The following is a 26,346-nucleotide window of genomic DNA, read 5'->3' as shown; positions in this document are numbered from 1 at the left end:
TGCCCTTGACCGGAATTGAACCTGGAACCCTTCAGGCTGCAGGCCGACACTCTATCCTCTGAGCCAAACGGGTTAGTTAGGGCAAGAGGACTGCATTTTTAACAAGGGAGAAGGGTCTGTAACTGGTTTCCTTTTACGGTGTCACCACTGCAAAATTGATACCTGCGGAGGAGAACATGTTCAGCGTGAGGCTTGGCAGCTCGTGGAAATGTCACCTCAGGTGAGTAAACAGCATTTAGCCAAACCCTGGAATTCAGAATTTTTTGACTGAAAGGCTCAGCTAAAACCATGCAGAGTCCACGTGGTTCTTACTAAGTAAAACCCTGTGAAGAACACCCTCTGCTCCTGTGGCCTTTTAAAAAGCTGAAAGTGAATCAGCTGTGTCAACCACAGATTTTCAAAACATGTGGCTTTGGGTGGGCCTGGCAATGAAGTTGGGGACTGGGGTGCCCCACCTGCCAAGAGGGGACTTTCCCTAGAGTTCAGAACCTGGGGGGTTCTTCATACATTGCTTTTGGGAAGGGAAAATGTGGCAGCCACTTTGGGAAACAGTCTGGCAGTTCTTCTAAAGGTTAAACATAGTAGTTACCACATAACCTAGCAATTCCCCTCCTAGGTATGTACCCAAGAGAAATGAAAACATATGTCCACACAAAAACTTGTACATAAATTTTCACAGCAGCATTATTCATAATAGCCCCAAAGTGGTAACATCCCTGATGTCCATCAACTGCTGAATGGATAAATAAAAGGTGGTATATCCACATAACAGAATATTATTTGGCAGTAAAAAGGAATAAAGTACTGATACATGTTACAACATGGATGAACCTTGAACATGTTATGCTACGTAAAAAAAGCCAGTCACAAAGGACTATAAATATTGTCCTTTTATATGAAATGTCCAGAATAGGAACATCTATCAAAATAGAAAGCAGGTTGCCCAGGGCTGGAGATAAGGGGTGGGAGGTTTTGGGATGATGGCTGATAGGTGTGGGTTTTTTGGGAAGGGTGATGAAATGTTCTAAAATTGACTTTAGAAATGATTACACAACTCTGCACATATACTAAAAATCACTGAAGTATATACTTTAAATGGGTGAACACAGGCTATGAAAATTATATCTCCATAGAGATGTTGGGGGGGAAAGACCATGGAGGGATGTCACTCCTGAAGAGGGTGAAGCCCGCCCAGTTGGGGCAACAACCCAGCCATGAGATGCAGGACACCTGGCCTCCTCCTTTTCCTGTGGGCGTCTTTGGCTAAAGAGGAGCCTCCCTCAGGGGTCAGCTACAGAATGTGGCTGGATTGGAGGTCAGAGGACTGGGGTCCAAGTCCTGATTGTGCCTCAGGCTCAAGCTCTGCTCTTGAATAAACAAAGTACTGACACAGCCCCAGTGACCTCTGACCCTTCCAGCACCACGCCCAGGAATCAGGCCTATGACCATGTACTGTCAGCACAGCTAAGTCATGCAGCTGAGCAAGGTCTTCATTTGTGTTTTTGAAAATATTTTGCAAATACTCTTCCTATGGCTTTCCTGGGTGGCCTTAGACACGTTATGTGACTCTGCAAACCCCACTCTTCTCACTTTAACATGAGAGCAGTTGAGAGGTGATTGAGTTTCCTTCAGACGCTGACATCTATTGTTTTGTATCATCCTCTTTTAAGGTTGCCTTTTTTTCTTGCCATATTGTAAACACTGTTATGTTCTCTCCCTAATCTCACCAAGTAAGATTCCATTCTCTCAGCAAGAGAAGAGCTTGCCACTGGGAGCTAGATCCTCACACAGTCGGTATTCCTCTCAGGCCTCAGTCTCCAAACAAAACTATTTGTATGAATAAATGCACCCAACGGAAATAAACCCGAGATTTCCTACAGCTACTGCCTGGGTGCTTTCCTTCTTGTTTGAGATAAAACAGAGTCTCCTATTGGCCTGCTTCTCAAACCTATATCTTACAATTGATGTCTTGCTCCAGCCAAGTTGAATTTGGCTTAAGGAAAACAATGATTGATTTTTCCAAGTAAATCAGATGGACAGATGGAAAGATGCAGAGTTGAGAGGAATACTTGGGTAGATGAATGGCTGCATGGATAAGTGGATAGGTCAGTGGTTGAGTGGATGGAGAGAAAGGGATGAAGGAATGGGTGGGTAGAAGGATATGTAGGTGGATGGGTGGGTGATGGAATGTATGCATGTATGTTTGCAGAGACAGATTGATAAGGAAATAGAGAAACAAGACGTAGGTGCAATGAATGATACTCACTCAGTCCCATTTTCTCCACTTTGCACTGTGATATTCGAAGCCCCCAGGTTGTCCCAGAACATATTTATCCAATTGTTGTTCCAGAGGAATGTAACCTTCTGGATTTTTCCAACGTTGATGTCCACATCAATGTCACGCACATGTTTTGCGTCTGGTTTGAGGGATCCTCTGCAAACATAGACATAAAGTGTTCTATCAGCTGGATAGATGAATACTAGGGTGATAGGAACCTGTTGTTACTCCAAATAATGGCTGTTGCTGTTGGCTTTCTGCAGTTCCCTTGACTGCCTCCATACACATCCAGGGCCACTAAAACACAAACATATCTGTGAAGAACACACCTTTAGAATAATACTGGACTCTAGATGTCCACTGTCTTGATTGGTACCTAGAGGGAAGTCAACCACTTGGGGGGGCATATTGACTCTTTAATTTCACTGCAGGACTCCTTATCTTTGTTTAAAGATGCATGTGCTTCAGCTGGGGTCATCTGTAGGCATCTCATATGTAGCATAGCAAGTAGTCAAAGAACATTAACTTAATATGAAAATTATTATGCAAACTTAGTGCAAAAACAGAATCTAATTTTACAGCACAGTTATCCAACACATTTTTACCAAGCTCCTCATATACCGACAAAAGCTAGGTGCTGAGGCTACCATCACAATAGGAAGCTAGCTTCATGCTTCAGGTGGAACACAGCTCATGCGGGGGAAGGAGTGTGTTGTGGGATGGGAAGGAGTTGCCATATAAATGTGCCTTGTTTAAGGAGAACATGCTATTAATAAAACTTAAGCAGGGCCTGGCTGGTGTGGTTGAGTGGTAGAGTGGGAACTCATGAACCAGGAGGTCACAGTTCAATTCCTGGTCAGGGCACATGCCCAGGTTGTGGGTTTGATCCCCAGTAGCGGGTGTGCAGGAGGCAGCTGATCAATTATTCTCTCTTCTCACTTCCTCTCTGAAATAAAATTTTAAAAAATTAAAAACAACAACAACCCCACAATTTCAGCAGGAAGGAAGCAGTGATTGGCAATCCAGAAGGAGTCAGCCATTAAAATTGGGAGTGCTTCCTTTCTGGGCCTCCCTCTTCCCCTGTGGGGTGATTCAATTAGATGCTAAGAGACTTCCTTTGACTCTGACATTCTAGGATTCAAAGGTTCTGTATGGCTAGATGTATGTAGAAGTGTATACCCAATCATGTATTAATAATCTATTAGGGAAAGTATGGTCATTTCGCTTTACTATCAGACTTACTTGAAGATTTCATATTGCTCTGAGTTTCCATTGCTTCCATATAAAGCAATCCCGACAGACCCACTTATTTCCTTTTTTCCAGCAAGTGTGACTGATACCCTGTATCTCCAACCTGTGCAAAGAAAAGATACTATCAGTTCAATGAACTCATCTTGTTGAAAGAAAAATGACTCATGGGAGCATTCTTGTTGCAAGCTCTGAATACCCCATGAGTGGGAGGTAAGGGTAAATATAATGAATGGTTTCCTTCAATGCAGTTGGGGTCCCAGGAATTCTGATGCTAGGTGGGGTGAGGGACTCAGGGGGAAGTAAATATTGCAGCTCAGCATAATCTCTTGCCAACCAGGTGCCCACCACGAACTGGACCAGAAAGACCACTGGGAGAGGGAGAAGTCTGGGCTCCAACATTTGGATAAATCACTTACTGTTGCCTTCTTTGTTTCTATTTTTGTTATTTTCCCATGCCATGGATTTATTCTCAGTGGGAAAATAACACAGATAATTTTTAAAAAATGAGTAAACCCTTTCTCAGTGCTCTGTCCACCTGCCCTCCATCCCAGGGTCTTCCCAGTTTGGTTGTAGACTTAACCAAGCCCCGCGGGGTGATTTGCTGCCCGGGGACAATTGGCATTGTCTGGAGATGTTCTTGATTGTCCCACCTAGGGAATGGGGTGGGTGGGTGCAGGGCTACTGGCATTTCACTGGTAGAGGCCACGGATTTGCTAGACATACTGCAATGCACAGGACAGCCCCCACTAACAAGTGATCCAGTCCCGGATCCAGTAGACCCAGGTTGGGAAACCCTGAACTAGAGCTCTCTATGAGTATTTACACACCAATATGAATGTATGAAAAGTTAGGCCTTTGCCTGTATGGTATGGCTCAATGGGTCAGTGTTGACCCGTGAATCAGGAGGTCATGATTCAATTCCTGGTCATGGCACAAGCCCAAGTTTCGGGCTCGATCCCCAGTACGGGGTGTGCTGATCAATGATTCTCTCTCATCATTGATGTTTCTACTCTTTCCTCCCTCTCCCTTCCTCTTTGAAGTCCATAAAAACATATTTAAAAATATATAGTCTTTTCTCCCTTCTGTATAGTGTATGCACTGCTCTTCTCTATTCTCCCCATCCATCCCCACGCCAGAATGAGTCACCGCCCTTCCCTGTCCTGTCCTGTGCTCCATAAGGTCGGCCTCCCCAGGGGTCCTTGCCGCTGGCTTTCCCTTGGGTTCAGCCCATCAGAGGCTTGCACGGGAGGCCAGCAGCAGGAGGAGGGAGATGGAGGTGCTTGCTCCCCTGCAGCCTCCTTGCTCTAGAACCAGGTTCTGGCAGTAGCTGGCTTCACTCCATTCCTGGAGCCCCGCAGTCACTAGATTCTGGGCGCCTCAGCATCCCTCGTTTGTTCTTTCAACCCTGTCCACTCCTCCAAAAGCGGGCCCTCCAGTGAGGTCTCCTCGTTGAACCACTTGAATGAGCTCTGTCTTCTGCAGAGACCCTGACTGGAACATGACATATTACGTGATGGTTTGCTATTGCCATTTTACTTAATATGCCTTAGAGGTTTTCTAGATCCTTCCTTGAATGGTGACATACAGGATTTGGTTGTTTAACAATTGGTGGATATCTAGCTTCCTCTCTGCGTTCTTTTGGTTTTAAAATCATGCTGCAGTGAATATCCTTGAATACCTTCTCCTGCACACATGCAAGCATCTTCCTAAGGTACATTCTGATTTAAAGGAATATGCTTGCAAGACATTATAGATACTCCCAACTGTTATTGTTTATGTTAAGTGCCCTATTACATGAAATACTGTGTGTAAACAGTGTTCTGTGAAGTGCTGCATAAATGTTTTTCATTATAAAACTCCCTTGGAAAATACATGCTCTTCTGTTCAGCCATCATGTAATATTAATTATAACAAACAAATCCTGATGCTTTTTCTATCTTCTTCTTAAGTGAGAAGCTGGGCAAAATAACACCAAAAAACACAGCATGCTCAGGTGTGTGTAAACAGGGGGACTAGCATGGTGGGTAATCACGGGGTGCCTTTGCCCCATCTTGCCTTCTTCTGTTAATGGATCCGTCCTTCCTGCCACAGGGTTGGGTGGACATGTGACCAGCCTGGGCCATTCACAGTCGACCTACTCTGCTGGTCAGGATTATTGGTTAAAGGGGTGAACGTGAGAAGCAAGACAAATGCCATTCTACCGTCCTTCCATTATCATTTAAGCTGGCTGGTGTTGAGTTTCTATCCATTGCTACGAAGGGTCCTAACTAACAAGGTTGATACACCTTTTAAAATCATTTGCAGCTTTTAAATGGGTACAATGGAAACTTACGAGCAAAGTTACCACTGGCTCCTGTGTTCAGGAAAAACGTTTGTCCCACGGCGCTGGTGTTCCCCTGAAATTGGTCAGCATAGTGCCCCATTTTGGGGCATCCTGTGACTGGACAAGGAAAACAGCCATTCTGGTGGAAAAACAAAAGTTTGTCTGTGAGTGGTAGGCCTTTCACTCATTCACTCACTCAGTTGATCAATTCATCTTCCCATCCATCCATCCATCCCTCCCTACTTCTCTCATCCATCCACTCATCCATCTAATCATCTTTCTATTCATCTATCCATCTACTCTCCATCCATTCATTAATGCATCCATCTCACCTATGCCGTCCAGGCATCCTTTGAGAATTTTTCAGAATGAAAAGTTGGGGATCTAGGGAAGGGCCCCCCGGGTCAGGTCTGTGCCATCTGCCGCCTGCCCACCCCACTCCGCTGAGGAAGAAGGCTCTGCGAGGCTCAGCATTACCAGCACCTCCTCTTACTAGTCGTGGAGTTACATCTCTGCTCTGTTCCAAGCCACAGGGACAAAACCAACAACAGCAGTGCTACCCCACCCTCCCCAGGCCCCTGGGGAGACCCACCTTCTGAAACTCCTCGTAGGAGGCACAGGGGTAGCCCAGGAAGCCGTCGGGGTTGAGGATGCTGCTGGAGTAATACTTGTGGCTCCTCATGTGATTGCAGAATACAAGGTTTCGGGTTACTGAGGAAGCAAAAGCCACAGGAGCTCACAGGAGACTCTCACTTTTGAAGCTTGAACTGTCCTGATCTGAATAAGGAGTCACCTCCTCATTTCATAGAGGGGAGTCAGCATTCCCGAATGCCTCAGTCACAATTCCAAGTTCCTGTCATTGACTTTGACATACTTTGGGGCAAATAGTTAATGATCAACATTTACAGCACATGGAGGTGGTATCTGGGGGCTTCTTTAGTCATGGGGTTTGGCTCTGGTCGCTTTCCTCTGCCCACCACGTGCCTGTGTGCTGAGCAGGGCTTGCTCGGGGCTGGGCATGTGCTGGGGAGGGATGAGTTCTAACAAGGACGTGTGTCCTATCCTCCAGGGGCCAAGCATCTGACAGAAGTGAAGGATGAGGGATGGGGGCCTTGGGGCGAGTGAGAAATATATATACAGAAAGGAGAGACAGAGACAGAGAGAGAGGCAGGGGGAAGAGAGAGAGGGAGAGAGAGAGGCAATAGCTTTCCAAAGGAATCTTACACCATCACCCCGTTGTTGAATGTTAAGGCCCAGATTGCTTGGTCTTCTGATTTTTCATGAGAAACCTGCATCGTGACTTTGACATGACAATGTTTCATGCTTACATGACAGCAGTGCATTCCCTCTTTAAAACTGGTCCCTGTGAAGGCCGACCACAGGCTACTGTGGGCAGGGCTGGGCCAGAGGGTCCCAGTTTGAGAACCAGGGACTATACCTGCCTGGCCTTTCCCAGGAATGCAGCTTTTCTGTGCCCATGGACCCAGGCTGAGAAATTCCTCCTCCTTGGAAAGCCTGAGGTGAAAGCAGTGGAGACCAAGGTCCCCTGGGCCCTAGGCCACTGTGTCACTGCATTTTATCTACCACCCTTTTCTTCAACCCAAGTCCTCTTATTTGAAAAACTGTTTTTTTTTTCGTTTTTTTTTTCATTTCTCCAGCTCCTTGGTACAAAACCTCCCATGGCGTGATGCACAGTGACCCAGACATACCTGGGGACCACTTCTGGGAGGTCTGGGGGTCCTCTTTGTGCTGGTGGATTAGCTCTGCCTGCCCCAGGGTCCAGCAACTCCTGCACCAACACTAATCACCAGACAACACAACCTGTTTTCACCTTAATTGTTTCTTTCACCCAGAATTGCTGCCCTGGGATCCATAATAGAGGGGCAAGTGGATTTAATTGTTCCTCCAGCCCAGCGCCTTGGTGACTGGAAGCCCACACAATAGACCAGCCGTGGGCAAACTACGGCCCCCTTTGAAATGAATGAAACTAAAAAAAAAAAAAGACAGTACCCTTTTATGTAATGATGTTTACTTTGAATTTATATTAGTTCACACAAACACTCCATCCATGCTTTTGTTCCGGCCCTCCGGTCCAGTTTAAGAACCCATTGTGGCCCTCAAAAAGTTTGCCCACCCCTGCAATAGACGAACATCCTGTGGGCTTCTTCACTTTGAATGGCCTCTTTAATTAAAGCTGGGCTCTTTGTTATTATGTGGGCCCTGCTGGTGGCTTCTGGAAGGGGCAGCCTCATTGTGACTCAGTGTTCCTTCAGCTGGGTCTTCCCTGGAGTTACCTGGTTCTGGGCAGAGAGCTCAAAGTCTCCATTGGCTGACGGTGGATGTGGGCTACTGCTTTATCCCTCTATTCGTTCACATTAAGCACATGGAATATTCAATGCCACAGAAGGCCTCTCTGCTCAGTGGAGTGGGCTGTACTGAGCGCCTGCTCTGGGCCAGCCCTGAGCAGGGTACTGGGGTGTCTGGGATGCCCGGGAAACTCCCAGCGGAGACAAATAAACACTAAAATGAAATGATGTCAGACCAAAGGCTCCATGTGCAGGGGGGACATGAAGCCTGGTCTCCAGGGAGAGGCAACAGGAGAAGAGCAGAGGCCAGACAAGGACAGGTGATGGAGGTGGTGCTGTAAGTCTCCTAATCATAGGGGTACGGAGCCTGTCTCTCACGTAAACGCAGACCTCATGCGGACAAAAAAGGGGCCACATACTAAACCTGACAAACTCAGGGGAGGCCTGCATGGTGGCCTTACAAACTCAGAGGCTGAAAGTAACCATGTAGGGTGGGCTTAACATAAAAATTCCTAATTAAAAGATTGCCATGGAGCGTAGTCCTGTCCCAGGCCTATAGCTTCCTTGACAAAGGTCAATCTTTTTTTTTTTTTTTAAATCCTTATCTCAAGATATGTTCATTGATGTTAGAGAGACAGGAAGGGAGAGAGAGAAACATTGATGTGAGAAACATCAATCAGTTGCCTCCCATATGTGCCCTGACAGAAATCAAATCCTAAACCTTTTTGGTATCTAGGACAAAACTCCAACTAATTGAGCCATCCTGCCACGGTGACAAGGAACCTTTACCTTAAGTGAAACTGTTTTTTTTTTTTTGCATCTAAGGAAACACACCTTTTAAATATCAGAGTAATCTTTTCCAGATCTCTCAGGGCACCCCCTTAAAAGAGCACCAGACCCCAGAACCCCTCACTCTGACCTTGTTCCTCAATACCACCTCTATGTGCTGTCAATGTTGATCATTAGCTATCCTGTTCCCACCAATGTAAAAGAATGTGCCCTCCATTTTACTTTTTATCCAATTCCAGAGATTTCCAGTTTTACTTTCCTCCCCCTCCCTAATCTACCACCCGTGGATTTCATGGAACCCCTATGTCTCCTCTTTTTATTCTAATGTATAAAATAAGCCGCAAAACGGCCGTTCTCCGGAGCATGTTCTCAGTTTGTTGAGATTTTGCTTCCCAGCAATTGTCGTCACTTTGTCTCCAATAAACTCATAAAAATTCTCTACATGTTTGGACATTTCTGACACTGACACGCACAAGCCTCATCCCCCCTAGACCTCGAGGCCTCCTCCTCCACGCACACGCTCCCCAAACCCATGAAGCATGTCCCCACTTGGTCCTTTTACCAGCTCAGTCCCTTTCCCATCCTAGCTCTTGCCCACAGCAAAGGGCAAGAACGTCAAAGCCCTGCTAGCCTTTGTGCCTGCCCTTCAAGGAGCAAGTGGTGCAAGCAGCTGGGGTGGTGTGGGTGCAGCTAGAACTGGAATTTGCCAACGTGCCCGTCCAGCTCAGGCCTCAGCATCCTCATGAGGGGGAACGACCCAGGCTGGGGACTCAAGGGTCCCAGGTTTGATTGGGTATGAGGTTGGGACTTTGCAGCCAGAAATTAAGTTTGATGACTATTCGGACCCAGTTTCTTCAGCTGTAAACTGGGGATAAGCAGAGTAATTCCCTCATGGCGCTGTGACAATGCCTGGGACAGAATGAGCCGGACCTGGAGGCAAATTCAGTGCTACCAGGGCCCGGCCATGCATCCTGCCTTCTCCCCAGGGAGGGCACTGCTGTCTTGCTTTGCTAATGCACGTACCGTCCCGGAGTCCATTTATATCATCGATGGACGAACGGATAGTTTTCTCACATCCGGGCATTTGCTCTCCTCCGTTTGGATAGAAATCCAGATGGCCCACCTTCTGGCTCATTCCAAAACCTGAAACATCGGAAGCGGCGGTGAGCAGGGAGGGAAGGGGTCCTGTGACAAGGTCATGGCCCCAGAGAACGTCCGACTCCTTCAGACCAGAGCGAGAGTCTTGTTAGCGAACTGTCCCCTCAGCACAGCCACCCCACCAGGCTTTGCAGATCCCTCTCCAAGATGAGCCCATAGCAAGACAAGGAAGGGGGAGTGAGCAGAGGCAGGGAGCATGCCTACATGTATTTGCATGTGTGTCTGTCTGTCTGTCGGTCCTGGGGAGGCTGTGAACAATACCGATATAACCTGATACCATTATGCATCATAGACACCTATCAGTACTGGTGCAATTCCCATTCCTTTACTCATTCTGAAATTTTGATTTCTATGTTAGAGAGTTATGTTGAGATCTCATTGTTGTATTGAGAGCCCAGCATAATGGCTGGACGCTTTGGCTTTTTAAGCACACAGACCCGTGATCACATCCTTGTCGTATTTACATACTCCGTGATCTCGGGCAATTACTAAAGCTTTTCAAGCCTCTGTGTCCTCCGCTATGAAACAGTAATAATAATGCCCACTTTCTAGTGTTACCATGATTAATGAGCAAGTATGTACAAAATGTCCAATGCAGCCCATGGTAACCATCACTATTATTAAAAACACATGTTTCATAAGGGGTTACATAAGAAAGTATTGAAAAAAAGAACATCGAGTTTATGTAATATTAATTTTTTACATAATTTTATTTATTTTAAATTTTCATTTCTTTAAACTAACAACTCACCATTTTATTTTAAAAGAATTAAATAAAGAAATATATTCCATTTCCAACAACACTAACTGTAACCAAAGTTTCCATAAAAGAAGTGAGAAAAATATTCAAACATTAACATTTCATTTTGCAAGTATAGGTCAAGCATCCTATATAATAAAACCCTAATATGCAAATTGACCAAACAGCGGAAGGGCTGGTCGCTATGACACTCACTGACCACCAGGGGCCGACGCTCAATGCAGGAGCTGCCCTCTGGTGGTTAGTGCGCTCCCACTGGGTGGAGGGGTCGGGGGGAGCACCACTCAGCCAGTAGCAGGAGCCTCTATGGCATTGATTCTCAACCTTCCTAATGCCAGACCCTTTAATACAGTTCCTCATGTTGTGGTGACCCCCAACCATAAAATTATTTCGTTGCTACTTCACAACTGTAATTTTGCTACTGTTATGACTCGTAATATAAATATCTGATATGCAGGATGTATTTTCATTGTCACAAATTGAACATAGTTAAAGCATAGTGATTAATCACAAAAACAATATGTGATTATATATGTGTTTTCTGATGGTCTTAGGGGACCCCCGTGAAAGGGTCATTCAACCCCCAAAGGGGTCGCGACCCACAGGTTGAGAACCGCTGCTCTACGGCCTCCAAGGGAGGCAGCATTAGGAGCAGGGAGCGTGGCTTCTGGCTGGTGAGCACAGCAGTGCTGGCAGGAGCCTCTCCCACCTCTGGACCCTCAACACCTCCCCTACCCCCCCCCCCCACCACCACCACCAGTGCAGGAATGGATAGTGGAGCCTAGGGAAGGTCACAGGGTTTGGGGACTGAGCAACAGCCTTCCATAGGCTACACCAGTGTGTGCCTGACCTGCCTGGGGCCACAGGCTGATACCACTGGCACTGGGCTGGCTGTTGATTTGTAGCTGACACCCACTTTGACTGGTTGGCTTCCAAGCTATTACTGCAGTTAACCATGTTGAATGCCACCCCTGGACCTACTCTTACCAGTTACAGCCCTGGTCACCAAGAGGTGGAGTGAGGCACTCACCTAGGTAAGGGACTGTGGGTGAGGTGTCTGTGTGAATCACATCCACAAACATGGCGTCCGACGGGTCCAGCCTCACCTCCTCGGGCGTGCCCTGGAAGCCTGGCTCTGCCGGATCCAGTCCTGAAAGGGGGAGGTGGACAGTGACGAACCAGGTTCCATCCCCTGGACCCACAAAATCCATGCGGCTTTCTGCCTGAAGCAGCGGCTGGCCCAGCTCATCTTCAAAGAGAAGCAGAGGGTGGGAGGAGCATGGCCCACAGACTCAGTGACCTATATTCTAGCACAGGTTCTGCTCAAGGTCAAAGGCATGTCTTCCCTCAGCCTCAGTTTCCTCATCTGGAAAGTGGGAATAACAGCAACCTACCTTATGGGGCTATTGTGAAAGCCCCACGCAAAGGTATAAGAGAAAGAACTTTGCAATCTGAAAAAGTCTCCGTAAACACAATCTATGAATCCCCCATCCTTCCCCCAATGCCTAGCACACAGCCCTGGGCAAAGGAGACAGCCATCACACTGTTTGCACAGTGACATACACACGGGACTCAGCGGTGTCTGTGTCTATGTCTTGTGTGCCTTCATTTGCCTAGTGATTCATTCATTCATTCTTATTATCTACCACGTGCTTCCTGTGACAGGTCTCAGCGACTTTCATTTTCTGCCTGTAGCTGGCACTGCCACGACAATTAATATTGTGGAACTGATGAATTCGTATTAAAAAACCATTTCACTGTTCAAAAATCTGCCGTACTCTAGCAATAATAATCCTGAAATCATGAGTTGAATGTGCTAATTATATTTTTCTTTTTTAATAAATATATTTTTTGTAATTCACATGAAAATATACAAGCAATTATTTTTTAAATCTAAATCTGGCAGCACCTAAAATCAGTGTCCCTGGAGGACCAGTGGGGGCGCCCTTGGCCACGAGAAGTGCCTGTGTCTGGGCTTCCACTGCCCTACAGGCCTGTCCCTGTCACCCCACCCCACCCCCCCACCCCCGCACCCCTTACCTGTGATCCTGCCCACACAGCCCCCCAGCCTTCTGCCTGCCTCAGCAGCCGCGTGCGCGCCCAGGCTGTGTCCGATGATGTGCACGTTCTCCAAGCTGTAGCCCATCTTGGTCTGCGGAAGGATGGAGTGTCAGAGTCCCCATGCCCTGATGAGGACCCCCTGGCCAGGGGAAGGGGATGGGGACAGGTTTCTGGAGGAATGACCTGGCTCTGGGACCACCAAGGACAGTGTGACCGGACCCTGGGCCATCGCAGGCTCCGAGTCCGAGGCTGGGAGGGCAGCAGGGGAGAGGGAATGTGGGAGGGGGCGGCGACAGTGCTGATCAGCGACCTCTGTGTCCACTGCAGGCGGCCTGGGGAGCCTGGCCTGGCGCCTGCTCCATCCACACCCACAGCGGCCTCCCTCCCCTCCCGCAGGGCCTGGGCCTGCCTGGAGAGCCTGGGTAGCGGGCCCAGCTCTGGGTGCTCAGGAATAGACCTTCCAGAAGGCGGTAAGGGGCTTTCCCTTTCTGAGAAAGAAGACCCATCTTCTGGGCTGACCATTCCCAGAACAGCCTCCAAGGACGGCTTATTTCAAAAGGGGAAACTGAGACCCAAAGTGGTTCCTTTGCCCCAGGCCACTAGGGATCTTCGGGACACTCCAGGAGGGGAAGGCTGCAGTTTCACTTTAGGAAACGCCCCTCTGTGTGTCCAGGCTTCCAGGCCCAGCCCCTGTGCACCAGTCCCCAGGCTGCCTCTGGGTGCACGGAGTCTGCCTGCCCCCTCGGGCCCCTCCCCACAGGATGGGGCTCAGGAGGATTTACCGACAGCTCTTCTATTAAGAACGCTATCTCGGCTCCCACGACTCGAATGTTGTGGACAGCTTGGTTGTACTCTGTCCTGGCCCCCCGCCTCCAGTCCACGCAGATGCAGTTTACTTTCTCCACCTTAAACATGTTCTGGGGGAATAAAAACAAGAGGGAGAATCCAATGTATTAACAGGCACAGGCCGCACACTCCAGAGACAGGAATTCACAGCCTCCAAGCATCTCATTTGTGTCAGAGTTTTCATATTCCTCCCACTTGTCCTAATCCTCACCACTCCACCAGGAACCGGTACCTTATCCCCACTTAACAGATGTGAACACTGAGGCCTGGATGGAGTAAGTGACTGGCTGAAGGTCTCCCAGATGGTTATTGACACAGCCAGGCAGAAAAAGGTTCACTTACTACATCAGGGCTTAGTCCACTGTTATGGGAGGGCCAGATCCACCTGCTCATATAAATCAAGTTGTATTGGGAACAGCCACACCCCTTTGTTTACATTCTCTCTCTCCCTCTGCTTTGGAGCAACAACAGGGTTGAATGGAAACCATATGACCTGCAAATGCTAAACTATTTACTACCCAGTCCTTTACAGGAAGTTGGCTGCCACTTGTACTAAGTTTGCTGACACTGTACCAGGTGCTGAAGCCACGGGAGGGCTGCTGTTATGTTTCCAACAATGCACAGCTGGGAGCTAGAAGGTATTAACAGACAAGATGACATTTAGATGGAGGCAGCTACAACTCTCCCCACATGTGCATCTTTTATATTATGTGGTGTGGCCGCCGTGTGCTGCCCAAGCTCAGACTGGTCCTGTGATGGGACCAAATAACTGTCAGAAAGAGCCACTGCAGAGCCTGTGTTCATTGGAGGATGGCCTGGACTACCCCGGAGATTGAGGCAGAGAGGTGTTGCCCGGAGGCCAGGGCATCGGGATGGACATGTCCCCCTGACTCTTCCAGCTCCACGTTCACATGGCGTCCTTCTTGCACTAGGGGACACGTGTGAAACCGCCCAAACCGCCAGAGGAGCAGCCCACCCTTGGAAGAAGCAGCTCGAGGTCTCCCCCAGTGCAGACTAAGCTGAAACCATGCCGGTGGGCTCCTCCTAAAAACTAAATCTGGAGACACAAGGTTGTGGTATTTTATAGACAGGAGACCTGGCTTTGCATTCCCACCTCTGGATTCAAGTCTGGGCAAGTGTTTTCCTGCCTTAATTTCCTCATCTATAAAATGGGAACAATAACTTTACCTTTCTCACAACGTTGCTTGGAGGGGAGGGGCGGTCAAATGAGACAAAGACTGTGAAATAATGATCACAGTGTCAGGCTCAGAGGAAGTGCTCAGAAAATGGATGTTATGAATAATGATTCATCACTAACATTCCTGATTCCTTCAGAAGTGCACCATCCAATACTGTGGCCACTGGCCCAGGTGGCTATTTACAATGAATGAAAGTCCATACAATTTAACAGTCAAGTCTTTGGTCTCACTCCCCGAATTTCAGGTGCTGGGTGAGCGCAGGGGAGCAGTGGCTCCTGGTTGGGACATGAAGCCATGGAGACTTTCCGCCCTCACAGAGAGCTCTGTGGGACAGCAGGGTTTCAGGGGCCACGTTTATGTGGGTTTCTAATGTCACACGGGGGCTTTACATAAACCACCTGAGACCAATGCCAGGGAATTTGCTGAGGCCTCTGCTTCTGGGCGTTTTGATTGTCTATGGGTCTCTTTGGTTTCCAGATGAGAGGACGGGCTAGAGGTCAGGGAGTCGGGAGAACTTGACAGTGGACCCTCCGGAGGAACCAGGATTTCCTCGGAGTTTTGAGGATGGACAATTGGCCCTGGACGGTCTTCTTTCCCAGTCTCAGGGGAGTGACCTGGAAAGTGTTTGAAGCTGGGTGCTGGGTGCTGGTCTCAGCGGGGAGTGGCCGGGGGCAGGGCCCTACCTGGCACATGTCCGTCAGCCATCTGTCCTCCCCCTTCTCTATGAAGCCGTGGATGATGAAGCGTGTCTTGCGGTCCAGTTGGAAGTTTGAAGCGTTCACAGTAGCCAGGTCCATGGAGGAGATCCGCTGGTTAAAGTGGAAAAGGTGAATTGGGACGTTGGCTTTTCTAAGCCAATGGACTGTGAGAGCCAGTTCCAGGGAGACTGGGTCACGGAATCAGCTCCCACGAGTTGGGTGGGGCTAGAATATGAGTTCCTGACCTGGGCTTTGAGGACAGGATTCACAAGGTCCACGTTCATGGACTTCCTAACATTTCTGTTAATTATGAAATTGGGCAACAAGCTACCATCATGGGAACAGCACTCTGTCACCAATGGGAGTCACAGGTATTTTCCGGTCACAGGACAGTGGTCGGAGATGTCTTAAAAATCAGTTATTCTCATTACTATTTGTAGTGGCCGTAGTTAGACCAACCCGGGGATCTTGTTATTTAGTGAGATAATAAGAAAGCAGCATAGATATGACTGTGACATGTATTTATCTTTTCAAATGTTCTGATAACTGTTTTTCAATATAATTGGTTTCCTTTGTAATCCAATGTGTTTTATTTCATGCATTTAAATACATCATCCTGAGAAGGGACCCGTCAGCTTCCCCAGATGGTGGAAGATGTTTCTAGAACAGAAAGAGCGAAGGACCCCAGGCCAGAAGCACCAAAACTAGGGGAGATGCAGCTCAGTGGAGCCATGAGGGGCACCTCAAGCTTGTAGCACTTAACAGCTGACGCCTACATGCCAGGGGCCCCTTCACCAGCCCCCTGGGCACCACGCCTGAGGAATCACCAGAAGATAAAAACAGCCCAACCACCAGTCCAAGGGGACTCCCAGCTGGGGGCTCTAAGGTGGGCGTTTGTCACCTACAATCCCAGGGCAGCTGGCCTCAGGGATGGATGGCCAGTCATTGGCTCTCCAGTCAGGGGTTGAGCTGTGAGCAGCTGAGCTCTGAGCACAATCTTCCTGGTCACTTCTAAGCACCTGGAAGAGCCTGTTCTGCCTCCACCCGCAGGCCTTTTGGGGACTGGAGGTCACTCCCAGGGTCCTTTTTGCTTTTGTGGTTAGATGCCCCTCTCACTCTGGCCGGAGTGGCTCCGTGGTTAGAGCATTGGCCCATGCACCGAAGGGTCACGGGTTTGATTCCAGGTCAAAGGCTTGCACCTGGGTTGCAGGTTTGATCCCAAGCCCCAGTTGGGGCTCATATGGGAGGCAACCAATCAATGTGTCTCTCTCACGTAATTGTATCAATGTTTCTCCCTCTCCATCTCTCTCTCTCTCTTTCTCTTTCTCTCTCTCTCCCCTTCAATCCCTCCCTTCCCGTCTCTAAAAACCAATGGAAAAAATATCCTCTGGTGAGGATTAACAGCAACAACCAATAGTCCCTCTCCCACACCTGTCTTCTGGCTCATCAGGAAGGACTTACACTCCCACCCTCATTCCCTGAGCGGCTTCTCTCCTCCCACCCCCAGTGCAGGAAGAAGATGGACACACCAGGCCTGGATTTCCCCATAAATGCTGCTCCTACCCGCTTCCTCCCAGGATCGGGGGTCAGTGCCAGGAAGGCCTGTGCACAGTGTGTGGAATGTGGGCGTTTCTGGGCCCGGCACCCATAGACCTCATCAGGGGTTCCCAATCCTGAGAGCTAAGGTGGCTGCCAGTGGAGAGGGAGCATCGCCCCGACCGCCCCACGGCCCTGCCTTTTCCTTAGACAACCGCGTGCAGACACCAGTGTGGGCGCCCCACTCCACCCGCCCTCCAGTCCCGCCAGGCTCGCACATACTTGGAAGCCTTTGGGATTCTCATTTGTGTAGAGAAGAAACCGGGTGTCCACGTCTTTGGGGGGCCAAGGGGATAGCTTCAGGGGCCGCTCTGAGATCCCTGTCCATGGCTTCTCATCTGGGAAGCAGCCGAAAGGTTCATAGCAGACCTCCTTTCCTGGGGCAGAAAGAGCAGCACACGGGACACTGTGAGTTCAGAAAAGGAGGGACCTCGCCTCAGCTACACAGGAGGCGTTTTAGGGTGCAGCCCGGGCTGGCAAGGCCAATGCTGGGCTCCACCTGCTGTCAGTGCTCCCCAAATCCCACAGAGACAAGAATCGCCTGTGTACACTCGCAGCGCCTCCCTGGGCGATTCTGATTCGCAGGGAGGACAGGGGGGTACCGGGAAGTGCTTGTTTCATGCTGTTTTCACCCTGATCATCAGGCCAGAGGGGGATTGGCTGAGCTTCCTGGGAACCTTCTGCCTTAAAACTACCTCTTCCGGGAGAGCCCCAGACGGCCCTTTACATGCCATCACCCGGCATCAGGTATGATAGCACCTGGGATTCTGTAGCTCAGAGATGCTGCTGTGATGATCCTGTTGCCAGTGCCACACCCAGCACAGCAGTCGATCCTGGGTGCGGTCCAATCCCCTTGTCTTCATGTCACCCCTTGATGCACATTGTCCCCCCAATTATTCTCTGCCATTTCAGATTTTCCCTGTTGTTCTCAGAAAAGGTACATTTCTTAAGGCCAGGGATGACTGAGTTTTGCATCATTCTGTATAGAGTAGGGGTTCAATACATGCAATCGATCATCCAAATAACCACGTCCAAATCTGAGGGTCCTTCCTCTAGTCTACAGCACAAGCATTTTCACAGAGAGCGCTCACTGAGGGCGCATGCTCAAATCCAGAGGATTTCAATGGCTCTTCTCCCTTAGGCTTCCTCAACTCCGAAGCTGATGGTGCCAGAGGTTGGCCATTCACTCAAACACTGACAATAGTCATCAGTTTTTACCACCTGAAGCAAGAGTAGACTGCTTACTCTGTTCCAGATACCACACTAGCGCTTCACCAGCATTATTCCCTTTAAGCCTCAAAATAGCCCATGATAAGGAATTACTTCCATTTTACAGATGGGAAAACCAAGGCACAGAGAGACAAAGTAAGCTGCCCAAGGGCACAGCCAATGTGAGGTGTGGTGGGAGGCCCTGGTGGAGCTGCCTGCAAATTGGAAGGGAGACAGGGGGGCCAGGGGAACAGAGGCTGGGCAAAGAGGAAGCCACAGGAAAAGGGCGAGGACAGCGCTGGAAGTGACCTCTGTGGGACGCCCAAAATTAGGGCAGGAGGAGGCAGGGGAGGAGCAAAGGAGACCAAGAGGGGCCAGAAAGGCCTGAGGAGCAGCCAGACCCGGGTGGGCTCTGCTCTCTGGAGTCAGGTCCTGCTGCGTGGCCAAGATGGAAGGGAGGCCAGAGTGGGCTGGGCCAGGTGAGGAGGAAAGGAGGACTCCTGGTGCAGAAGGAAGCCCAGCAGAAGGGAGGCCAGAGGAAAGACTCAGATTGGAGCTGGAGAGACAGAGGTGGCAACAGCCAGAGGAGTGATGGGGAGGGAGGTACAGCAGGGGCACTCACGCTGCAGACACACACTTGTCCACCCAAGGGACTGAGAGACTTGGGGGTCTGTGGAGAGCATCCTCCCCCAACTCCGCTGCCCAACAGCCTACCACTTGGGTCACCCCATCACAGCCAGTTGCTGGAGGAAAAGGGCGGGTGTGTCCCCATGGTCATCTGTGTTCAAGATATTGCCCTGTGTTTGCTACAGCGTCAACACTCCCCCAATGGTGGCAATTGTTGTTTTTGTTGAAATAATGATAACGCTGTTCATTATGGTGATAATGATGATGAGGCATCCAGCTGCCCCACCCAGAGGCCAGCCCAGACACTGTCCCTTTCTCACCACGGGGATGGGACAGCACCCTCACCTCTGACGGTGGCCAGCAGGAGGAGGCCGACGATCCAAGAGGGCAGCATCTACATGGATGAAAACAGAGACAGTGGGGACCATCGCCCACCCCAGACAGGGCAGGGGGCCTGGAGCCCAGGGAAGCCCGGTGCCTGGGTCCCATCTGGCTATCCCTCCAGGTAGGGACCCTGAGGCTGAGACCTCCCCACAGAGGGATAGGGCAGAACCTCTGTGGAACCCAGATGCAGGATCCTCCCAGATCAGTGGCTGCTGCCTCTGGGCCATGTCCCTCTGACTGCCCAACACTGCCAAGCGCCCTGCCCGGGCAGAGCCATGACTTACTGTGAGACACCTGTTCTCCACTCAGCCCCAGAATGGCCGTGGCCTTTTATAACCAGGCTTTATCTGTTGGACTCTTTAGAGGAAAGGACAGGAAGATGGGTAAGTGTCCTTTGCACTGAGATTATCATAAACACATACAGTCAGCTCAGCGGGGAGCAGTGCTATTTAAAGTGAGATCAGAGGGGAAAAAACAGACTTTGGGGACAGGTGTTATATTGGAAATCAGCTAGCTGAACAGAGGACACCTTAATCAATAAGTCAAATTTGGAGTCTTTATTACGCCGGCGGTCTCAGATATGTTATCTCCAGAGTCTGAGCAAACTAATATGGAGGAAGCTTTCCCTTTATACCTTCCTGGTTCCTTTGTCTGCCAAATATGGGGTTTCCAGACCTTTTGCAGGCTTTACAAAGAGCCCTATGTAGTGGGAGATATTTTGCAGGAAGCTTGTAGCCTTGAGCACAGTACCATTTAGATAACTCAAACACACCTGGCATGGCAGTAACCAGGGATGGCAGCAGAGCGGCTTGCAAGGCCAGGTAATTGAGCTTATTTTTCCTCTTATTTGATCAAGCCTGTTTACAGAACCAAGAATAGCAGAGTAAATTCATAGAACAAAGGACCATCTATGTTTAGTGTAAATTTTCAAATAGCAATTTGAAAACATCGATTTTGCAACATCGAGGTTACGGGAGCAAGATGGAGTGCCTATGCTTCACAGGAAACATCCCCATTAATCTGAATCTAGAGGTTCAGCCATTAAAAGATTGTGTTTCTGAGGTGAGAAGAGGTAACACCAGCCTCCTGTTCAGAATCCCTTCGGAAACAGGAGCCCAAGCCCATCTTGGTGCCTGTTGGTGTTGGCAGGAATGGGGTCTGCAGGTTTGCTGTTCCTAGAAGGCACCTGGGTATGAGGACACGTGTCTCCTCTTCTCCGGGGGTGGGCTGGGTGGAGCACTACCTCCAAAGGACCTGGACAGAGAATAAAAGCAAAGGCGACCCTTTGTTGAGCAAGAAAGAGTCAAACAAACACTGTTTAAAGAGATAGCTTTGTTTGGAAACCATATAGTCTATTTCCAAAGAATTTCTGAGCTGGGTGGACTGTACTTTGAACTGGAGATAAGAAGGTGGAGGGGCCTGGCCTGCATCTTCCAGGATCGGGGATCAAGCCTTCAACCCGGGCATGTGCCCTGACCTGGAATCAAACCATGACCTCCTGGTTCATAGGTCATCGCTCAACCATTGAGCCACTCTGGCCGGGCAGAGTTTTTCTCTGTTACTCACTGAATTCCAGGCGCACCAGCCAGGCTGGCCTTGTGTAAAGTTTTTAAAACGCCCACCCTGGGGTCTTTGCATATTGTTTCCTCTTCCCAACACATACGATCCCCACTCTCTTCTGACCTAAGTCAAAGTGTCCCCCCTCCTCCAAGAAGCCTTCCTCACTGCCCAGAGTGGGACCAGGTCTTCCTTTACATTCTAATCATGTTCCCATTTTCCTTCCATGGACCATATCCCAGCTGGTAATAGTATTTCAGTGCCGATTTGTTTAGACCTTGCCTTGGTGTTAGGGTTGCGGTGTGGATGGTCATTTCTGTGTGGCCAGAGCCTAGCACAGCCCCTGGCAGGTACCTTGATCACCATTGGATCAGGCATTGCTGGAGGAAAGGATGGGACCTTGGAGGCTAATGACTCATGGGCTGGTGAGCTGGGTAAGTTCTAGATCTCTCCTGCCTCTCCCTCCCTTGCCTGTGGCCGGAAGGATGCTTCTGTGGCCTCCCTTGGCCTTGCCCTTGGCCCTCTGGTTGGGTTCAGCCTATGGGAGGTGCCTCAGGGAGGTCAGAGGGGGGAAGGAAGGGTTAGAGTATTTCTACCCAAGCTCCCTCCCATCTGTGCTGGGGTTGGGCAACGTTGTACTTCTGTCCTGAGGACGGCAGCTCCTCTCAAGCAGCTCCCTCCCATGGCCCCAGCTCCTTCCATGTTCCTATGACAGCTCCCTCCCTCCCTCCAGGCTTCAGGCCACCAGGATGTCAGAGCTTCCAGCTGCTGCTGAGCCCTGTCCACCTCTGTAACTAGTCCCTTTGATATGCTCTTTGATTGGGCCATCTCTTTGCTTCTGAGGCCCCTCACAGGGAGGGAGGATGTGGTTCAGAGGCCTGGGGTCCATCTGTGGGGATTAGCTAGGCTCCTTTCCTCACTCCATAATGAGGATTTCAGTTTTTATCAGGGAAGGGTTCAGAATTGTGTAGTTGTTGGGTTTCTGGTTTTGCAGCTCACAGTAGTAGCAACCAACCTATTCTGAGGTTTGGTTATAGTTTTTGCCAAAGGTTTATTAGATTATCTTCAAATAGTCAGTTGGTCCCATCACCCATGCCCTCCTGGTTCCAGCCACAGATTAGTCCAGGAATCAGGGAACTGCTGGCCCAGTGATGGCGAATCTTTTGAGCTCGGGGTGTCAGCATTTTGAAAAACCCTAACTTAACTCTGGTGCCGTGTCACATATAGAAATTTTTTGATATTTGCAACCATAGTAAATCAAAGACTTATATTTTTGATATTTATTTTATATATTTAAATGCCATTTAACACAGAAAAAATCAACCCAAAAAATGAGTTTGCATGTCACCTCTGACATGTGTGTAATAGGTTCCATCACTGTGCTAGCCTGAGTGGCATTTCATCTGGTCAACAGCCACCAGGTCCTGCTGGGTGTCCTCCCAGGGCAGAGATGTTCACCAGGCTCCCTGGACCCCCGTGTCCCCTGGGTGGAAACCAGGAGTCAAATCTTCAATGATGAGAATTTTGATGAGAAAAAGAAGTTATATCTTGGTGTTCACTGAGTGAAACTTGGGCTTGCTTTCATGAATGTAGGGAACAACCACAGCCATACCTGTCACCTTAGACCAGTAGAAATCTCACACCTCCTCACACCTCAAGACATTCGTTATAAACAGCTGGAGATGATGGTACTGCGATCACTACTCTACCATGATTGGGATTCTTAGAGCCACCACACTGTCTGACATGCTGCTGTTCAATACAGGCCTAAAGGAACATGCTATAGGACAAATGGATTCTTTTTACTATTTGGATACTATTTCAATATCATTCGTTTCCTCTGTAAGCTCCTGTCTTTTATTTTACATTTAAAAACATTATTCTGAGAAGAGGCCCACATTTTCCCCAGGCAGCCAGGGGGCCCCTGGCACAGAAATGGTTAAGACCCTTGTCCAGGGAAACAACCAAGGAGGAGTGTAAAGGGTGAGTGTCATATAAGCCAGAACAACCAGCCAAACCCCACGGGACCTGGGATTGCAGTCTATCTGATTATTCAAAACAGTGTGATAGAAAAATGCTGCTGTGGTAAATATTTATGATACAGTACAGGCAAAACACAGGCATAATAACAGCAAACCCATGTGTGCACATACACACAAATCCTATTTTTTTTTAAAGGGTGGGTAGAGGGTGCTAAACCATAATGCCAACAATGGTTATTTAGATCATGGTGCTATCTGTAGAGGGCCCCCTGCCAGGGAAGACACATGGGCATGCTTCTTAAAATATTGTCACCTGAACACAAGGTGACTGGCAGAGCCGAGCCTTGGTTACACATCTAACCTAGGGGGCGATGTGTTCTCAGTATTGAGTTTCATCTTTGCAGCCCAGGTGCTGGGGACTGGGTTTTTGAGATGTAGATCCAGCCAAGCACTAGGAACAAATAGGACTCTCCTCCCTCTGACTGGCCCTGCCCTGTGGGAGGTGCCCTGAGGTGGAGCCACGCCCTCAGGTCCTGAGTGCTCCTCAGATCCACCAGCTGGGCCCAGCCAGAACTGACATAACTTCCTGGTATTTGGGTATAAATTAAACACGAGGTTCCGGTGCTGGGCCCCATGTCTGTCCCTCCATCAGAGGGCAGCAGCCCACCCGGTCCCAGCTTCTTCTATTTTTGTGTCTTGTCTCTTTGATTTATTTCTCAATCCCAAGCGACTCTACTCAAAGAACCAGTTCATTTCTCTTTTGTTGCTGGTCACGGGAAGAGAGAATGTACCCCCATAGCTATCAGTAATTTTGATTTTCTTGTTTTTGTCACCCTTCTCCCCCCAGTTATCCACAGGCTACAGCCATCGTTAACATAATAAGGAAGAAATGTTATTTTAAGTCCTTATTTGAGCCCGATTGGTGTAGTTCAGTGGTTGAGCATGAACCTATGAACAGGAGATCATGGTTTGATTCCCAGTCAGGGCACATGCCTGGGTTGCAGGCTCCATTCCCACTAGAGGGCGTGCAGGAGGCAGCCAATAAGTGATTTTCTCTCCCTTTCCCTTCCTCTCTGAAATCAATAAAAATATATTTTAAAAAAGAATCCTTATTTGGATTGATTAGGAGATATTTTAATCATTTAGAGATTGTACCTTTGCAGAAAAAAAGTCACATCTAAGCACAAGGTAGCTGGCACTCTCTTCAAAGGGCGGGGGCAAAGCTCAGCGAGTAGTTGGGATATTTTCCAGTTTTCAGAAGCCCTGGGAGCGTGACCCACAAAGTCCCAGAAGAGAAACCAGAGACAGACCCCTCACCTGCCTGGGCGGGAGCAGTGAGCCTGCCGTCCGGCCTCTCAGACACGAACCACGGGAGGTGTAGCTGGCTGGTCCCCGTCCCAAACCACAGAGTTTGGCGATGACTCCTGTGGGCCAAGCGTACTGAGATCTTTGCCCTTGAAATTAAGGGGACCCAAGACCAAAGCGGTTCCTCAAAACTGCCCTCGTGCTACCTCATCCACGGGATCACATCATGCATCAAAATTTAAGCTCCCACTAATTCATCTGATACCAATCTTTACAAAATGGCTCCTGGCCCGGCAGGTGTGGCTCGTCTGGTTGAGTGTCATCTCCTGCACCAAGAGGTCTCCGGTTCAATTCCTGGTCAGGGCACATGCCCAGCTTGCAGGCTCAACCCCCAGTAGGGGGTGTGTAGGAGGCAGCCAATTGGTGTTGCTATCTCTCTCTCTCCCCCTCTCCCTTCCTCTCTTTCTAAAAAAAAAAAAATAACATATTTAAAATAATAATAAATAAGAAAGTAAAAAATGGCTTCTGTAAAACACAAGAAAACAACCACCCAATGACAGTTACCAAAGTCGAATAAAGGCAATTTAAAAAATTGATGAATAGTATCTAATTCTTCTACAACTTCAAGATTAAGATCACCAGGTTCAATGTGCAAATCTGTAACTCCTTTTGTTGAAGCCGTTCTGCATGGCGATTCTTTCCTTAATCTTTATCCTTTTTGTTTCTCTCCTCTCCAGCCTATAATTGCCAGAGCATTGTCTGTCAGGGCCGTTAGATGATTTTAGGGGCCTGGGAGTGGTGACTGGCTGGTTCTAAACAGGCTCTCACCCATGGCTGTCCTTTCGCTCTAGCATCATGGTTTCTACATTGAATCAGTAAAAGAAAGAAGAGAGCACAAGTAGGAAACACAAAGGTATAATGAATGTGACAGAACCAGTACAATGGAGGGAGGATGCTGAGAGCTGGGCTTTGGTGTCATCACATCGGTGATGTGAAACTTAGGCACCATAAGCCTTAGTTTTAAGTTATAAAATGAGAATGCCTTCCTCATGAGGTTGTTTGGGAGGATTAAATTGGGTAATGTTCACAAAGGGTGTGGCTTACATATATATATATATATAATTTGTGTGTGTATATATATATATATGGATTTCAGTGAGGAAAGGAGAACGAGAAACATCCACACCCCACAGTGGGGATCGAGCCCGAAACCTGAGTATGTGTCCTGACCTGGAATCAAACCTTGACCTCCTGGTTCATAGGCTGACTCTACCACTGAGCCACGCCAGCCTAGCATTTTGCTAACATAAACCTCACAGGCCCTCTGCTTCCTTTTGAGCACAGCTAATAGCACCAGAAAGGAACAATAAAAAGGCAAACATGAAAAGTTCAATTAAGGCTCAAGACCAGATGCCCTCACCTCTCTGCCCTGCTCCCAGGCCTTGCTTATCAGACCCCATCCCCACCCCAGAATTTCAGAAGTTGGGGTCTTGGCTTCTTTCCCAGAAGGCCTCTGGGTCCCCTTAGCATTTTACTCTCTCCTGGTGTCCCCTGGTGCTCGGCCCAGAGGGAGCCCTCCACAGGGGAGCTGTCACTGTGAGACGGCCCAGGCAGGCAGAGCCCCATTCATCTTCCCCTAGACAACCTCCATCCTGTTCCTAAGTCAGCCCCTTCCCAGAAAAAATACAGCAGCCCCCCCCCACCCCAGGCTGACATGTTCCCAACAAAACGTGACCCCAGAACCTGGAGGATGGCAAACTAACACCTCAATGCCGACCCGATGGCATTAAAAATTTATTACCACATAGATACGAGAGAGCACCACATTTTTTTAACAAACATACTTTATTGATTTTTTTGCAGAGAGAAAGGGATAGGGAGAGAGTCACAAACATGCATCAGCTGTCTCCTGCTACTAGGGAAGTGCCCACAACCAAGGTACTTGCCCTTGACCGGAATTGAACCTGGGACTCCTCAATCTGCAGGCCGACACTCTATCCACTGAGCCAAACTGGTT

The 26,346-nt window shown here is 48.8% G+C and overlaps 1 protein-coding gene across 2 annotated transcripts; it reads right to left on the bottom strand.

Annotated features, from left to right (window-relative positions):
• Positions 1-98: 98 nt before the first annotated feature.
• LOC102436647 (pancreatic lipase-related protein 2-like) lies at positions 99-19,507 on the bottom strand. 2 transcript variants are annotated; one of them, XM_023753337.1, is made up of 13 exons: positions 19,447-19,495; positions 17,488-17,642; positions 15,655-15,780; positions 13,709-13,843; positions 12,906-13,017; positions 11,896-12,015; positions 9,971-10,090; positions 9,430-9,440; positions 6,445-6,552; positions 5,862-5,991; positions 3,521-3,632; positions 2,267-2,434; positions 99-162 (listed from the first exon to the last, which is right to left on the bottom strand). In XM_023753337.1, exons 1-13 carry the CDS (start codon positions 19,493-19,495, stop codon positions 99-101), a joined length of 1,410 nt encoding a protein of 469 aa, XP_023609105.1. The 2 variants fall into 2 exon arrangements, with proteins under 2 accessions (XP_023609105.1, XP_023609106.1); XM_023753338.1 differs by lacking the exon at positions 9,430-9,440 and having other exon boundaries at positions 6,445-6,563; positions 19,447-19,507.
• Positions 19,508-26,346: the final 6,839 nt, after the last annotated feature.

Source organism: Myotis lucifugus, unplaced genomic scaffold (genome assembly GCF_000147115.1).
Source record: "Myotis lucifugus unplaced genomic scaffold, Myoluc2.0 scaffold_44, whole genome shotgun sequence".
NCBI lineage: Eukaryota > Metazoa > Chordata > Mammalia > Chiroptera > Vespertilionidae > Myotis > Myotis lucifugus.
The sequence above is the reverse complement of the archived record's forward strand: the minus strand, read 5'-3'. Positions and strand labels throughout refer to the sequence as shown.